The sequence below is a fragment of the Candoia aspera genome, chromosome 1 (genome assembly GCF_035149785.1).
Source record: "Candoia aspera isolate rCanAsp1 chromosome 1, rCanAsp1.hap2, whole genome shotgun sequence".
NCBI lineage: Eukaryota > Metazoa > Chordata > Lepidosauria > Squamata > Boidae > Candoia > Candoia aspera.
In genome coordinates, this window is record NC_086153.1 from 187,189,667 (window position 1) to 187,207,403 (window position 17,737).

The following is a 17,737-nucleotide window of genomic DNA, read 5'->3' on the forward strand; positions in this document are numbered from 1 at the left end:
AATGCGACAGGCCCCCGGCACACAGAATTAGCAGCAAACAGGAGCTGAACGCTACCACCTCCTATACATAAAAGCTTTCAGTCTCCACAGCCTTTCCTCTCTCCAGTGCTCCATTGTTGGGTAGTGGCAAAAGGTGGCAAAAGGCAATCAGATATATCTAAGTTTGCATGGCAAAGGGGAAAAAAACACAAGTTAAATACAAGGTGTTACAAGATGCAAAGGAAAGAGGAGGATTGGATTTATCTTTGTATTTTGCAGCTTGCTGTTTAGCTTGGATGAAACAGTGAGTGCTGCTGAGAAATAGAAGGCTCTTGGACTTAGGACACAACCTGAGATTTGGGTGGCATGGATATTTGTGGTACAACAAAGTTAAGGTTAATGTAGATTTTACAAATCACTATGTTAGACATGCCATATTGAGAATATAGAATAGGTACAAATGCAGGTTGGGCCCGAAAACACCTTTGTGGCTCTCAGCACAAGAAGCATTGATAGACAAGAAATAATAGGCAAACACAAATGGCTAACTTATTGTAAGATTCTAGAATTATGTAAGGAGAATACAAAATAAAATCAAGAGAACAACTGATGGCAGAGGGACATAGTTGTCAATGGTTTCCTATTTACAGTTATCAGAAAGATTCAAAGTAGACAAAAGAATTTATGGTATTGAATATTCTAAGACTGACTTTGAAATGGAATTGTGTACAAATGATGAATGCGTGCTTGCCAAAATGCATAAACTTTTATTGAAATTTGAAACAGAAGAACAAGTGCAAAAGGCAATCAAGCTGTAGCAGTACATTAAATGGAGTTTCATGGCAGGGTTCCCTGGGATGTTTCACCCTGCTGCCTAATGCTTTTATGATGTCAATCATCTTAAATTTTAGCTCTTCCAGCACTCATCTAGCCTAATTGCCAGCTTCTTAAAAAGCTAATTGTCATGACAGACTGCTTTGAATACTTAGCACTAAAACTAAGTATTCATTTGCTGACTAGTTAACATATTGGTTAATTTAACAAATAAAACTTTCCAGATTTAGTTATTGTTCAGTATTCCTAAAAAGTGCTGGATTGTTCTTTGTGTGTAGCTGCACAGTTTATCGCAATTATTTACTAAATAATTTTACCAGGTCAACATGACCATATAAGCCCTGCCACAAAATTCAGTTGAGTCAAGAAAACTGCAAGAAAAGCACACTTTTCCTTTAGAAAATGGCTCAGAGGCTTCTCAGAAAATAAATTATTTTTTATCTCGGCTACAATTTACTTTGAAATAATATTCCTCTTTCTAGAAAAGGGAAGATGTATCTTTTTCTTTAAAACAGTATTCAGATTTTAATTTTGATATTCCCAATTTGGAAACATCCATAATTCAGATTTAATATGTATATTTTGGTGTTGTTTGATGGGCTTTTGTAAAGAAATCCAAGTCTGACTCCAGGTTTGAATCTAATCCAAATCCAATTCTGAATCAATAAAAATCTAGCAATTCCTATTACAGAATAGGAAGATTCATAAAATTAATGGAAGACTTTCTCTAGAAAACTGTTGCACTTAACCCTAACATTTAATCCAATTCCATTGATCCTATGTAGAATATAACTAATTACAAGGATATTAAGCAATACAGAAGTGAAATTAATATGTTTAGCTCCCTTGCTCCGTTGTGATGTCTGTTAGTCAAGCGTATCAGAGCATCAAAAAGGACAAGTAAACACACAAAGAGACCCATTCCAGTTAGCTATTGTCTCCTGATCCATATTTTAGTTTCTGCAAATGTTTGCCAAAGTCAGATTTTGAATGCCTTCCAGAAATAATTCATAGAAATGTAACCAGGCATCTAGTAGTTGGAAATATTAGTATAGTTTTACTATGTAGCTTGGAGAAGAAAGACCTATTTAGATCTGTCTTGGTCCCCCCATATTTTATCAGTTCTTTACTTATAGAATGTACTAGCTCTTTTGTTGATTTCTTACGTGCTAGATTTTTCTGAATGAATGAAAGCATCAAAGCTGCTTGCAACAATCAGCAGAATATTTGTGAATACTACCAGAGAACGTCTTTCTGAATATTTGTAGCCCAGCTTTTATGAGAGAGGGAAAAGACATTAGTTTGACTGAAAATACAACCACAAAAGCTTAAGAGTTAGGATACAGTTTGTGGGCTGAACTGGTTGGAAATAAATCAAGAAGTAGAGAATCCAAGGACATGAAGCTAAAAAGCCAGACAGAAGACTGTAATGAATGTATGTGGGATTGAAACATATTCCATTGTAACTCCTGCCGGAAGTGAATTTGGGGATTTTTCTGTAAGAAATCCATGCTGGTATGTACTCAGGTCATAATGAAAATGACCAGCATTTCTCCTTCTATGGAGTCCCTGGTGCTCTCTGAGCTTGGTTGTTTGCAGACGTTTCATTACCCAACTAGGTAACATCATCAGTGCGAGTGAGTGTGGGGTTTGCTCCCTGTTTATAGGCAGCAGCTTGCCCTGCCAGTGTTGGTGGAGGTGTGGTTTCCTCCTTGGTAGTTCCTTGATTTAGGGTATTGTTTTCTGCCTGATTGTTTGCCTGGTGCTAATCCCTGCTTATCTCGGTGTTGGTTGCTGGAGAGGGTGTGTTCCGGTCCTTTTGTTTCCTTCTTAGCTTTTTTATTGTCTCTTTTGAATGGTGTGTAAATGTGGTTTATTTCCATGTGTCTAATGATGGCCAATTTGTCTGAGTGACAAGCTTCCAAGAATTCTCTGGCATTTTGGGATTTGGCTTGGTCTAGGATGCTCAGTTTCCCAGTTGAAACTATGGTTGAGTCTGTCCATGTGTTGTGAGATTAAGGAGTTTTCACTGTGTCTTCTGACTGCTAGTTGGTGTTCGTGGACGCGCTCTGCTAGTCTTCAGTCTGTCTGTCCTACATAGTGGCTGTTACTGAGTTCTTGTTTTCTATAGTTCCAAGGTGGTCCTTTGTCATATAAACCCTTGTGAAGCTCCCCACACTTCAATTAAATCTCAGGGAAGATACTATGAGGAAGTTCCCCCCTCTGGAGCCTTTTCAGATGAGGAAGAGGAAGTAGTTGGGGAGACTGCAGCAGGATGAGAGAGATGCATGACAAAAAACAAAAACAACAGCCTCCCACTCCCACCTTTCAGCCCTAAAACCAGCTCAAGCAAGTTGCAAAAGAAATTCAAAAGAAAATGCCCTGAGGATGAGAAAGTCAACCAAGGCTTCTTTCTCAAGGGAAGAAAACAGTTCTGGATGAGAGATTTCAGCAGACAGTTAATGCAAATGCAAGTGAACCTTTGCAGTTAAAAAAAAATAGAGAAGATTCTTCTAACATTTGTATTACTGTTTCCTGAGATGTCCCAGTGCCAAATTTCTTAGTTCTTTTGTGCAAATGTTATGGATACATTTTCTTTTATGACGTGGTGAGCTCCTAACCACATCATTTTAAATGGCAATTCTGCTCATTTAATTAACTGTGTTAATAAGAGTAATCATTCTGAAACCTTAGAGAAGTCTTGGAGATTCTCAAACGCTCCCCACTGTCAGGCCTTAACCAGCTCCACATGATGTTTTCACTGATATGTTTATTAACTCAGGAAATGACAAATTCCAGCAATGCCCCTTACTTATGCATATCTCTTTTGCACTTTTGTATATATTTTTTAAAACCTGTCCTTAGTTGCTCTGGATCCTTTTTTCCCTTATGTGTGACACGGTGCATGCCATCAGCATCTAGCTCTGGTCTGTTGGTGCTAATTGGATAAATATCTCTTTCTATAGGAAAAACAAAATCTCTCATTACTGTTTCAGCTTCAGAATGTAGATGGGGAAATGAATTATTAAATACTCCCTGTACTCAATCCACTCTGCCTATGGAATCAGAGAGAGAATCAGAGATATGCCATCAGATATAAGAAGCATTTTGCTTCTTACCCTGCAGCCTCTCTTCTTCTGACTTGTCTATTTTTCTTTTCCCTTTCCCATTCATTTTTTAATCCATGCTCAATATTCTTTAAGTAATCAATGGTTTCCATTTGCTTGTTGTGTTAAGATCAGTTGTAAACTGCCAAGTTTAAGGATAAAGTCCATATCTGATATTAGCTAATTCAATGGATTGATTAAGTGATCTCCCTGATAATATTTTGATCTAATGAAAAATCGCCACAGTCTGAATGCACAGCTTTTTCAATGGCTGGCAGCTGCATGTAGCTCCTATGAAATATGCTCCGAACTACATGTCTGTGGGACAAAGGGATAGATGTGGTCAAAGCACCAGATCCAGAATCCTTGTTTAACCCTACATTTTTCATAAACTCCACCCACCTTTATTCATCATTTATTTCCTCCCATCCACCCAGTCACATCTTATGTAGTTGTGGACAATTAAATTTTATTTTAATATATTTCTCAATTACCTGTGGTTGCAAAGTAAAGGCTAGGGCTGTACAGAAACCTTGGAGAACCGAGATAATGCACAGATTTTTCTGTACATTTAAAATATAAAATGGGGAATTCACTAAGCAAGCAAATGGGAGTTTTATGTGGGCATTCAACTGAAGAGAGGGAAGAGTGGAGGAACTAAGGAACTGGAGACTGCTGACATTGCTGCTGCTATTTCCTGACTGCTGTTTGTTGTTCCTTGGCTGCTCTGATTGGTCACTGTGCCTCTGATGGTTGCTGATGGGCATGGGAGTTTGGGACATGGCGTATACAGAAAAACTCCAAAGAACTACAAGCAATATGGGCAGTGAGAGAAGCCTTGTGGTGATCTGCAAGGAACAGGCGACATTTGTCCTCCTGTCTGAAGAGAACCTAAAGTGTAGCTACTGGAAGTGCAACTTTGTGTCTTTTTTGGAGGAGGAGTAGAAAGGGCTTGAGACGAGAGCTTCTGCACCACAATTTACCAAGGAAGGTGAGAAATTCTGGAAACTCTTCAGGAGAGGTAGAAAAGGGAGTTAAATGCCAGAGAACATGGAGAAAACAAACAGAAGCACATGACTCAGAGAAAGAAGAGAATTAGGAGGCACTCAGGGTCAATGGAACTTAGGGTCTTGCTGTAGAACTCAAACCACAGACACCTGGGCAGCCTTGCCAAGCCCAATGTCATGGAACAAGGCTGGAGATGTTTGCCCCCCATGGGTCAAAGAAGCCCAAGAACCACTTTGAGGAAGAAGAAACACATTGTGATGGGGGTGATTCCCTGCTGAGAGGAACTAAGACTGCAGACGCAGACTCTGAATGGCACTGTGGGATGTATATTGCCTTCCAGGTACTTATGTCCAGGATATGATAGACAGGCTGCCAAATTTCTTCAAACCCTAGAAAACGATCCCTTCCTGTTGATTCGTGTGGAGTGAATGACATGGCCAGAAAAGACTAGGAGACCCTGGGGAACAAGGGGAAAGACTGGAAGCACAAGTAGTGTTTTCATCAATCCTTCCAACTGAGGATTACTGTGTAAGAAGAGAGAACAGTGGAAGTGAACAACTGATTATATGCAGCAGATGGTATCACTAAGAAGGGCTTGTGTTCCTTGTCTATTGACCGTGTTGCCTAAAGGAAGGCTGCTGGCAAGAAACAGGATATGTCTTAAGAAGCCTACATAGGATGTGTTTGATAGGTGCCTCACCAATTGATGTATTGCTATTATGCATCACAATTATGACTGTGCTGACTTATTGTTTGGCTTCTCATTTGCCCTAGACTTGAAGGTGAGATGTCTTCAAAGTGGGGCAGTTGAAAAGGGAAGTCCAACTTCTGTTTGGAATTCAAAGCAGGGGAAATGGGTGCTCAGCTTCTTGGCTGTAAGTGAGTCTTTCCTCTGAACACTTTTCTTAAGTGGTGCAAGGAAGCTCTGCTAACTTCTTACAAAAAATGCACCATATATGGTAAAGTGACCATTGTAAGAAATGAAGAACAAAAAAGAAGATAGCCCTTAAATAAAGAAAAAGAAAATAGACCCAACAGCCAATGGGCAAGGGAAGGTGCCCTCCCCTCCCTCCCAAAATCCAAAATGGAATTTGTTTTATTTTCTCTAAAAGGGGCAGAGAAAACCATGCTTCTTTGGTACAGAATAATAGCTCCCACAGATGCCAGTCTTTCAATCTAGCCTGACATACTGTCTCTTTCTCTTTCTGTCCCTTGCTCCCTTCCTAGTAAATCCTATGGAACATTTCAGACCAAAGGTGCCACGGAATTCCACTGATCCATGGCTGAAATTGGCAAATGTGATGTTCAAGTGAAATTGAGAAAGCGTCTGTAAGATGCTCAGAGTTAGATTATTCAAGATGTATCATGGCTTATTATTTTATCTATCTAAGAATGTGATGGATTTCATAAGAGTTCAAGAGCTATTTTTCACTGTTCAAATATAGATTTCAATGTTTTAAGAACAGTTTGTTTTTCAGGCTAGATGAAATGCGTCAAAAGAAAGACAATTACTAGATTTCAGCTATGTGCAGAAATGCATTTTTTTCACAATTTAGATTGGTAGTGATAAGGATTCAAATATGGCTAAATGCACAGTATCGTAAGAGTTTTATGTTATCAATTAATCTACCCAAAATCTTATTATAGGGCAAACAATCCTGAAATCTCAGAAAAACTGTATAAAATTCCCACATGTTATGAACGCATTTTGTCATAAGTTGGAACTTAATTCAGAAATGTTATTTGGCTTTTCTGAGTAGAAATATTAACAAACCGAAAGGTGGAATGGCACAATAACTCAAGGTTAATTGTTTTGTTTGTCTGGCAGCGGTTTCTCAAGCTTTTAAAAACAAAGATATTTTAAAAGTTTTCCAAAATACAGCTTTGTCCAAACTAAAAACAGTGACTAAATTTACCTGGGGCTAGAGGTGGCAGAGGGTCCCTCCCATATATTCTCTTGAAAAAAATAAAGACTTCAAGGGCACAATTATAAAGATAAATTTTCATAACATGAATTTGCAGATGTGTGTACACTGTGAACGGTTGGGGGTCTAAGCAGAAGCATGAGAGGTTTTTTTTTTTCTTTCTTTCACAGAATGTACTCCAGACCCATTGAGTTGGGTTGACATGGTTAACTGAAAACTAATTTTTGTAGATGAGAACAAAGGATCATATCAAAACCAACCATTGTTCAACATCCGATACGAAGTAGTCCATTTGTGATCAAAGATACAGGCATCGGCGAGCTATTTCACTCCATAGATTTTAGATGACTTTTCAAAACCCTGAAGGCTTTGGGAGCGCTCTTGATTCTCTGGGCTTCTCTGTTGATTTCATGGAGGAAACTTTTTGTTTTTAAGGATTTATGTCTTGCTTTATAATCCAATGATGTCCAAGGAGGCTTACAGCATGCTAATATCTACTCAGCAATCCTTGTTTGGCCTATGGCAGGAGTACTTTCCCCTTGCTTGTGTGATCTAATTGATAACTGGGGCATGGGAGGAAGCACTGTGCAACTAGGATCAGGTAATCTTCCCAGTTCTGCCATTGTCATTGCCTCCAGAAACTGCCCAGCACTGGCTATTTGGGGAGGTGGCTTCCCTCTGCCTTATGGTAGGGCTGGCATTTGCAGATTTACTCAAGGCAGTTAGCCTGAAAACCTGACCTTTGTTTTAAATGGGCAGAAAGTGACAGTGGGATGCTTCAGTGATATGGTACTTCTGACATTCTGAATGTTAGGAGAGATTACATCGCTTTTTAGTATTGCATCTACAGCATTTAATCAGGTTTTTTCAGATACTGAGCAAAGGTCTAGTGTAATCCTGGAGGATGGGCCCTTGGGCCTCATTATTTTCAATTATTATTTTACGTCTAGGCATGAATGATGCTGAAGGGAATACACCAGTGTAGCTTAATTTTTCACACAAGAGGCAGAAATATAAAACTAATTTTCTCGCAGGAAATTAAATGGCCTCTAGTTTTGCATCTCATTAAAAATGCTTCTCTGTACCCCAAATCTTGTATGGTAATAATGCTTGAACAAGAAGAGAATTCTAGTCTTACCAGAATTAATAAAATCATATTAATAGTGATCCTGGCCTTTCGTTAATTTTTTTTTCCCCTGATGTGATTTTGAAGCAAAACCTCTGGCGTACTTCCAGTTGGTCACATGTCTTTTGATCAATACCAGCAGTGTTGGTGAAATGACATTGTGCAATTATTCCCTCTTGAAGAAAAAGAAAGGCATAAACGTTGGCATGAGAAGGAAAGGCAGATGATGAAGTATATGTGATGATGCCATCATACAAATGCTGCGACTCATCTGCATGCATGGTGTCATTTGGGTGTCGTCACAGTTAGTTCTGGATGCTGCTGGGCAGGGGTATCTTTCCAAATAGGACACTCCTTTAACATTCCATAAACCAGGTGGAGCGGTTCCACTGTCCATGCCTTGTTTGGAAGCTTGTCTAGGCTACATTTTTAGTGCCAAGGGGACAGAAATGAGCAGGTTCCATTTTTAGCCTCTCAACTCCCCAGCTGGTACAGTCTTCTAGTGGAAAATTGGAGTGTCATTTGTCAATGGTAGCAAAATGTCTTGGGCGTCTCAGCTGTGTATGAAACTCTTTCTCTTGTCTATTTGACACTGGCATCTGAAACAATGAGCCAGTCTGTGTTCTTGTTGTGTCTGTTTGAAAGAGACCCTGTCTGTGTTTATGTTTCTTGTGCCAGAGAGCTGTATACCATAAAAAGGGTCAACAGTCTTAACAAGTTCTTCAGTATCATTGCCCCCACGTAACCCCAAACCCCAAAGCTTGTGAGATTGCAAAATGTGATTTCTAGTCTAGCTATGAGATTATTTTCTCCAGAGGGAATCTACTTGTTTCACTCTATCCATGAAGGTATGTTTGGGGTTCACCACCTCACCAGATCAAAAGAGTAGATTCAGAAATAGGCTTTTAATAGCCACCCTACCTATGTGGAATACACTGGCCTCATATTTTCACAGAACAACAAAAACCTCTCTCTTTAAGAGATCATTGGGAGATTAAAAACTGCTGTACAGATTGTTTTTAACCCTGATATATGTTTTTCTCCTCTCTAGTTAGTCCATATATTATTATTATATATTTCTGTTTTGATTGCCGTTATATGTATGTATGTGTGTGTGTGTGTGTGTGTATGTATATGTGTGTGTGTGTGTGTGTATTAGACACTAGCTGCCTGGAGTCTCCAGAGCTGGGTTGGATATAAGAATAATAAATAAATAAGTTATCCTCAACTGTGGAAAAGATTACTAACCTAAGGAGATTGAAAAGTATTTTAGTAAAATCCCAGAGGTCAGGTTCTGTCAGCAACAGGGTAGGAGGCTGCTCTCAGATGGGAAAAGGTCCTGGGCTAGCTTGTGTTTTTTTTTCCTGTGTAACAAGATCAACCACTAATATAGATGCAGGGCTTGTCTGTGTAATTTACATTTTAAAATATATTTATCTTAGGTTTCCATTTCTCTCTTTACAACAAAGTAATTACAAGAAATGGCCTGAAATTGTACCACTTTATTCCCAAATATATATAAATAGATTTTTGAATCCTTTTAGATAAGTAGAAACGCTAAGTGATTAGAAAAACAGCTTGGCCTGCTTTTCAGCCTTTAACAATTCTTTCCTATGAAAAGAGGCAGAAAATAAACTAGAACACACCAGCAGTTTCTCCCACATGGCATGTTTTTCTATCTTATAGTTGTTTTTAAACTACATCTGCCTTAGTTGCCAGTGTGTAGTGATTTGGGGTAATTTTTTTAACCACTAATTTAATAAACAACAACAATAATAATAATAATTAATAATAATAATAATAATAAAGTAGGAAACTTTACTAAGTGATAAGACTTTCCCATTTTTCCATATGGTTAGCTGTTTATCTATATTAGTAGCAAATAATGCAGGATACAGAATATTTTTTCCAAGCTATAACATTTAATGGCTAGAATATTCTTGTATGGAACAGTTTGCCTTTGCTTTCTAATTCTAATTAAATCAGATCTTTTAGGTTTAAAGTTCTGATTTCCAACATTTATTCCAAGTGTTCCTTGTGTGTTTTAAAATCTTGAGGGTTGTTTTGTCTTAATATTCAACAGCAATACAATATTCCTTTTAAAATATCTATTTTTCTGTAAGGAGAGTGAAGAATTCCAAACAGAAGGAAGGAGGGAGATTATTTTATTCACCCTTTTGAAACAACATTTTACTGAAGTGAAAAGAAAGAGGGGGGGGAGTGGAATGTCATAACAATGCATGATGATAGAATTAGTGCCTTCACTCCATATCAAAATGACAGTGTGGATAACCAATTAGGGACAAGTATAAAAATAAAATGCATTGAGTCAAAAGTAGAGCAAAGACAGCTACAAGATAGCTTGAAACCAATTAGCTACTTCATTGATTTAATAAATGAGCAAACTTTCCAACATTTCTCACATAACAAACTAATCATCTGCATTTATCCAGAAGCAGAGTAGAAAGGTCCCCATTGAATAGCTGTAACAGTAGGTTGGCATGCTAAAAAAAAAAAGTCAGTTATCAAGATGCTTAGCACTACAAATGACATATCTCAAAGGCTTCATTAACTATATTTGTTTGGTGTTTCTACTTTTTAAAAAAAAGTCAAAACAGAAACTCCATCTAGGGAAATTGCTTTGTGAAAAGAAATGCTAAAGGCCTTTGCACTTGACCAAAATAAACAGAAGAACAAAATTATACCAAGAGCACAAATGAAATGCTAAAGCAAAAGCCCGTTTTGTTGCTTTGCATAGCTATGAATACAGTGGAAACACCTGTAGGCGCGGGGAAAGTGTTCACCTCAGTTGTATAAACATTTTTTTCTGGTGACAAACCAGGTCATTTTAGTCCAAGTGTATTATTTTCCAGCAAATTGCTCATATTGATGATGGTATGGAAGGGCACATATTCAGAGACATTTCGAGGGATAAGATTTCCAAGCAAAGATGCATCACTGATCTTTTCTCCATCCAGCAGAGTCTCTGTCAGCTAGATCTAGCTGACCTCATATGGGATGGGTAGATTTCTCTGTTTACTTAAACAACACTGTATGCACCACCTGCTTTCTTGGACTCAAGATTATTTGCAATCACATCAGAAACTTTGGGCCCAACCTATTCACAAGGAGGTGGTTGTGGGGGGAAATGGGAAGAATGAGCTTTGCCTGCCACTTTGAGCTCCTGAACAAAAGGCAGGATATAAGTCTCATGAACTAACAACTAGTAAATGACATTAAAAATACTACCAAAAAAAATCCAGATGCACTGAAGAACAACCAAGTCTTAAAACCCATCCTTAATGCAGAATTAGGTTAGGTGCCTAACTCAGGTTTTGTCCTTCAGGAGACAAAATGGTCTGGAGTGTGAGTGGCGTTACCAAGAAAAAGATCAAAAATGTTTCTCTGCCTTACACAACTTCTAGCAGCATATTCAATTTAAATTAAATTCACACAGTTACATATATAGGCACTCTTTAGTCTCTGCTGTCATCCATTGAGCAAGACTGAGAAAGGTCATCAAGGAAGCCAGAATCCCTAACATCCTCTCCAAAAGCACAAAATGTTTCTCATTCACTTCTATAGAATGGGTAGTTTGTAAACTGTCCATGAAATAAATGGACACCACTGCACGCCTTTGGTGGAGTTGCTCCATACTGTATGTGTATATGGCTGGAGAATGTCCACACTTGCAATCTGGGTAAATACACAAAGGTTTTGCCACTAACTATTCGTTATACTCATTTACTTTGCATCCTGAAAGGGCTTTTGGTTTTGTCATTACTCATTTAGGTTTTTGTTTTTAACAGACTAAGATGTTTAGTAAAGCAGCTGGAGAAAGGTGATGTTAACGTGGTTGATTTGAAGAAGAACATTGAATATGCGGCATCTGTTCTGGAGGCAGTATACATTGATGAAACAAGGTGAGTTTTTGAAAACAAGCATTTAAGTGTCCATTCATTCTTCCTATCATCGTTTCAGGGGCAGTACTATGTATTTGAAAGGTTTGTAGGATAATGCTGTTACACAGATTTGGAAAAGGATGCCACATGCTACTTTTTATAGACAGTTGTTTAGAAATACCTGCAATAAATTGCTTTTTGTACATTATAAGTAAGTTCTTTTCTTTAAAAAAATGCCTAATACATATCTGAATTGTACTGAAATAATTTCACAGCCAATTTCTCATTTCTTGTTTTTTTAATTACTTGAAATAAAGTTTAGGATTGCCCGGTAAACAAAATCTCATCCCATGTTAGATCAAACTTGACCTCAGTTGTACATTCTGGTGTCTTGATCTTTAGCATTTTGGTCAGAACTAAATGTACTTTTAACTATGACTGTGAAACTGTTTTCAGTGTCACTTGCATGTGCCTGGTCCATCTGGGACTATTTCCTTATTTAATTGAAGATCTGACCTTTTGATAATTCCAGGCAGTCAGCTTTGTTGTATTAAGTATCATATACTTAATTTGTATGAATGCCTTGTGTGTATTTACATACTAAACATTATGCTTCCAGAGTTAATGCATAGGGAATAAGAGGAATAAAATATTTGTGGCATGTTGTTACCTCTACTAAGAACTGAAAACTGATAGAAAAGGAATTCTGTATTATTCATAGACATTTGCATTCTGGAATTTTGTCCTACCCCAGCAGGTGTTGTTCAAATATGACCTGAATTTCCATACTCCCTTCCATTTGATGATGAGGTAGTTTCCAAGGATGACTTTATCTTCTACAGGGCTATGCCAGAACTGTAACCACGGCAGCAGATCGATTGAGAAGGGATGGGAGAGCTGTTGCTCATTTGCCATGTTTCAGGCCATATGATACTTACCGGATACATAGAGGGAGGATGCTGTGTCACACTGGAAGGGCCTTTCTGGGAAGAATCATTGTGGGACAAAATGGTGGCTCACTGTATGGTGTCTGGGAAGGGAAGAAGAGGAAGAAGATATGGTGAGAAGTAGTTTCTCCATCAAGAGATGTTTTGGGAAGAAGAAAGAAGAGGCAAGGACAACTGTTGGACAGTCTTTGCTGATTGGCTGTAAGCATGACAGTTAGAAAATTAGTATTCTGAACACTGAAAGTATTGGAGAAGGGTATTTGTATTCCTTCTTACAGGGTGCCTATTAATCAGAATAAATATGTGTGACAGAAGGATCAATTTCTCAAGTCATAGCATTTTCCTTAAACCTTTTCTTGTTCATTTATCTTTGGCATGGCACAAAATACATTTTCAGGTGGTATAAATGCATGGCATTTAACGAGAGCTGATCTTTGATAGAAACATTTTAAATGTTTCACTTTAAGATTAGGATGGAAGAGTTAAAAGCCTATCACTGTCATGTTCGCCGTTCCAATATTACCGTTGCATCGTAACGTTTCGCATGTCATTTGGCTGATGCGTGTTTCGTCTGGGAGGAGAGGAGAATTCCATCTCGTGGGATTGTTATATGTTAGCAGCTGGATTGGAATGTGTTTGGGTTATCTCGTGTGTTCAAGGTTCCTTTCCCAGGACATCAGCAGAAACGGTTACCAGCACCTGGGGGTGGGGAGTTTGCAACGGCAGGGCGAGGGGAGGGATTACGTTTGAGCCGAGGGTTTTTAGTTTGTATTTGGTGCGCTTTTGCTCATTCTCAGCTTTCTCTGTATTTGCATACTATTCTTTAATAAATCAGATATCATTAAGTTCCTGCTTGTGAGTCTGGGTCTATTAAGGTAGGCAATCCTTACATAAAGCTGAGAATCTTAAAAAAATTTCCATTAGCCCCTTTCCAGATTTATTTTGTGAGGGAGAAGTGCTAGTGATGAGCAAACCAAATCCCCAAACCACGGAAAGCGAGGAATCGAGCGAGGGGGAACCCGACTCCAGGGTGAGAAGAACAGAGAGGGTCCCTACCCGGGAGCTCTCAGAAATTCAGGAGGTGTCGAGCTCCAGCCTGGGAGAAGAGGAGGCTGGAGATAAAAGAGCCCCTGAACCGACCGGTGAGTCACCAGGTGAACTGGTCACCTGGGATGAGTCACAGGGACCCCTACCAGGGACGTCCAAAACGTCTTGGAAACAGCGGTACCCGAGTTCCCCAACTGTGGTGAGGCAGGAGGGAAAGGAGGATTCCCAAACCCCTGACCGTATAAGACTGGTGGAGGCCAAATTGGAGTCACTAGAATTTCTGTTTCAGAAAATGTCAAGGGACTGGGGTCCCCGGGAGAGGAGGAGAGAGGAGTCTAGTAATAGGCATTCATCTCCTTCTTCACCCCCACTTTCTTCGGAGGAAAGGAGTAGGACCCGGCGCAGAGAGGAGGCAAGGGCACCAAGAGTGAGAATTTCAAGGTCCCTCCCTCATGACCGGAGATCCCTGGGAGCAAAAAGAAAGTCAGATCGCCCAGCTGTGGCGAAGGGACCACCTGGAGTGGGGGTTAAGGACTTTACAGTCAAATTTGATGGAGATCCAACTAAGCTATCGTTCTTCCTTACTAATGCAAGGAGTTACATGGATGAATGGGAACCGTATTTTCGTTCAGAAAGAGCCAAGATTAATGCCATTGCCACTAAGCTTAAGGGGCGGGCTGCCGATTGATATGTGCAGTTATGTCAAACGGATGCCCCTGAGCTGGAGGAGTTCGAAGAATTCCTGTGGGTGTTGAAGCTACACTTTGAAGACCCGTTAGCTAAAGAAAGGGCAAAACAGGCGCTGAGGGAGCTTAGACAGGGGCCACGATCGGTGGCAGACTATGCTCTGGAATTTAAGGCTCTGGCTGGGAAGGTTGAGGATTGGTCCCAATCTACCTTAATAGAACTTTTTAAGGATGGTCTGAACACAGAGGTCCTGAGGTGGTCGCTCGGTAGGGACGACCCAGATACCCTGTATGAATGGATACAGTTGGCAGGGAAGGCTGAGCATGCCTGTAATTGTGGTCTATCCCAAACACTCAGACTCACAAGAGGTTACTTAAATGAAATCTGGTTTATTAGGGAAATTATGACAGTTACAGAGAAAGCTGAGAATGACTAAAAGCACGCCAAATACAAACTAAAAACCCTCGCCTCCAAACGTAATCCCTCCCCGCTACCAGCCATAGCAACCACCCCCCTCCCAGGTGCTAGTAACCATTTTCTGCACATCCTGGGAAAACAACCTTGAATACATGAGATAACCCAAATACATTCCAACCCAGCAGCCAACAGATAAGAACTCCCCGAAGAGGAATCTTCCTCCCTTCTGAGATCAAACACGTATCAGGCTAATGACATGCAAAACGTTACGATGTACCAAGCACATTGAAACCGTGAACATGACATACTGCCCCCCCAAAAAAACCTAAGGACCCGGTTTGGAGGGGTAAGCATTATGGAATCGAGTAACAAGTACAGGGGAAGCCACATCGTGAGCAGCCACCCACTCAGGGTGGGGGAAGTGTTTCCAGCAAACTAGGTATTGCAGCGTGTTGCGAAGCTGGCGAGAGTCAAGAATTTCTTTTACTTCAAAGTGTTGTTGCCCGTCAATCATGATGGAAGGAGGCAGCAGAGGTTGATCATGCCAGCGGTCAGAACGAGTAAGGGGTTTGAGCAAACTGCAATGAAAAACAGGGTGTAAGCGTTTCAAGTTATGCGGCAAATCAAGTTTAAAAGTCACAGGGTTGATTTGTGAGACAATAGGAAATGGACCCACAAACTCAGGAGCTAATTTTTTCGAAGGTTGAGAGGACTTGATGAACTTAGTAGACAGATATACCATGTCACCCACTTGAAACGCAGGGGGAGGGGCACGCTTTTTATCAGCATGCTGTTTGTAAGCAGACTGCACATCCGCTAGTGCCTGCTGGATGACCAGCCAAGAGTCCACCAGCTGTGTTGCCCATTCCGACGGCGAGGCAGGCAGGATGGACGGCTGTGGCAAGTCAGGGATAGGGACAAAATCCCTGCCATGTACGGTGTGAAAAGGGGTTTGACTAGTGCTTTGATGAATAGCATTGTTGTAGGCGACCTCAGCAAAGGGAAGGAGGTCAACCCAGTCGTCCTGCTGATAATTCACGAAAGCCTGCAGATATTGCTCCAGTGTTGAATTTAGCACCTCTGTGGCCCCGTCAGTCTCAGGATGCCACGCCATGGACAATGCCTGTTTAGTGCCCAAAAACTTTAAGAATGCCTGCCAAAATTGAGAGGTGAATTGTGTGCCCCTGTCTGAAATCAAGTGGGAGGGACATCCGTGTAACCTGTACACGTGTACAAGGAATAGGCGGGCCAATTGTCGTGCTGAAGGAATGGAGACACATGGGATAAAATGCGCTTGCTTGGAGAAATAGTCTTTTACAACCCAAATCACAGTTTTTCGTTGGCTAGGAGGCAACTCCACTATAAAATCCATGGAGACCTCCTCCCAGGGGCAAGCGGGACTGGCCACTGGTTGCAACAAGCCTTGAGGCTTTCCCACTTTACGTTTAGACATAGCACACACAGAACAAGACGCCACATAATCCTTCACATCTTTGCGCAATGTGGGCCACCAAAACTGTCTGCGGACGAGGTGCAATGTTTTTACAAAACCAAAATGCCCAGCAAGCTTATCATCGTGCGAACGGAGTAAAACCTCCTTTCGCAAGCTGTCAGGGACATAGAGCCGGTTGGATTTCCAAGCAAATCCCCGATCAAAAGTAACATTGTCTCTATTGGCTAGCAACCAAGTGTCAGTTTTCTGCTCCTTTAGAAACTTTTGTTGCAATTGAGACGAAATGGACAAGTGCCTTGCGGCGTGGAATCACTGCCGGCTGGCTGCCGCGCATGGGCTTGGCTGCGAGTCACAGCAGGCATTCCTAGTTGTGGCTGTGTCCATAGCATGCTGACCACCTCTGGTGCTGCGCTGGAGTCCTGGGGTTGCCGGGACAGCGCGTCTGCTAAAAAGTTCTTTTTCCCTGGGATAAACTTCAGTTTGAAGTTGAAGTGGTTAAAGAACTGAGCCCAGCGGACTTGTTTAGGGCTCAGCTTGCGAGGGGTACTAAGGGCTTCCAAGTTCTTATGGTCAGTCCACACCTCAAAGGGGTGATTAGCCCCTTCCAGCAAATGGCGCCAAGAGTCCAAAGCCGCTTTAACTGCAAAAGCCTCCTTTTCCCACACATGCCAACATCTCTCTGTCTCAGAGAATTTGCGGGACAGGTAGGCACATGGCTTTAAGCACCCTGCCCCATCGGCTTGCAACAACAGGGCTCCAATAGAATAATCAGAGGCATCCACCTGAACAACAAAAGGCTTGGAGGGGTCAGGATGTTGTAAAATAGGTTCCTGTGTAAAAGACTCCTTCAGTTTGTCGAACGCCGCCTGACAAGCTGGAGTCCATCTAAGCAGCGCGCCTGGGTTTTTTACCCTGCGGGTTTCTCCCACCCCCTTTGTCTGAAGCAAATCAGTCAGGGGTAAGGTTATTTCAGCGAACCCCTTTATGAACAACCTGTAGTAATTGCTGAACCCCAGGAAACTTTGAAGTTGCCTATGGGTGCGGGATCTTTCCCATTCTAAGATAGCCTGGATTTTAGCAGGATCCATTTCTATGCCTTTATCTGAGATCCGGTACCCCAGATAATCAATTTGTGTTTGATGGAAGGCACATTTTGACAGTTTGGCATACAACTCAGCCTTCCTTAGTTTGCGAAGCACCTGCTTGACCAAATGTACATGTTCTTCCAGAGTTTCAGTATAAATCAATACATCATCTAAGTAGACCAATACCCCTTTAAACAGATGTTCGTGTAGTACTTCATTG

The 17,737-nt window shown here is 40.7% G+C and overlaps 1 protein-coding gene across 2 annotated transcripts in view; it reads left to right on the forward strand.

Moving 5' to 3' along the window:
• The window catches only part of PDE1A (phosphodiesterase 1A), a 150,594-nt gene that overhangs the window by 91,092 nt on the left and 41,765 nt on the right, over positions 1-17,737 (forward strand). For both annotated transcript variants that reach the window (XM_063318104.1, XM_063318105.1), the window contains exon 2: positions 11,789-11,902. In XM_063318104.1, coding sequence (XP_063174174.1) covers positions 11,789-11,902 — 114 coding nt within the window. The remainder of the gene's footprint in view (positions 1-11,788; positions 11,903-17,737) is intronic.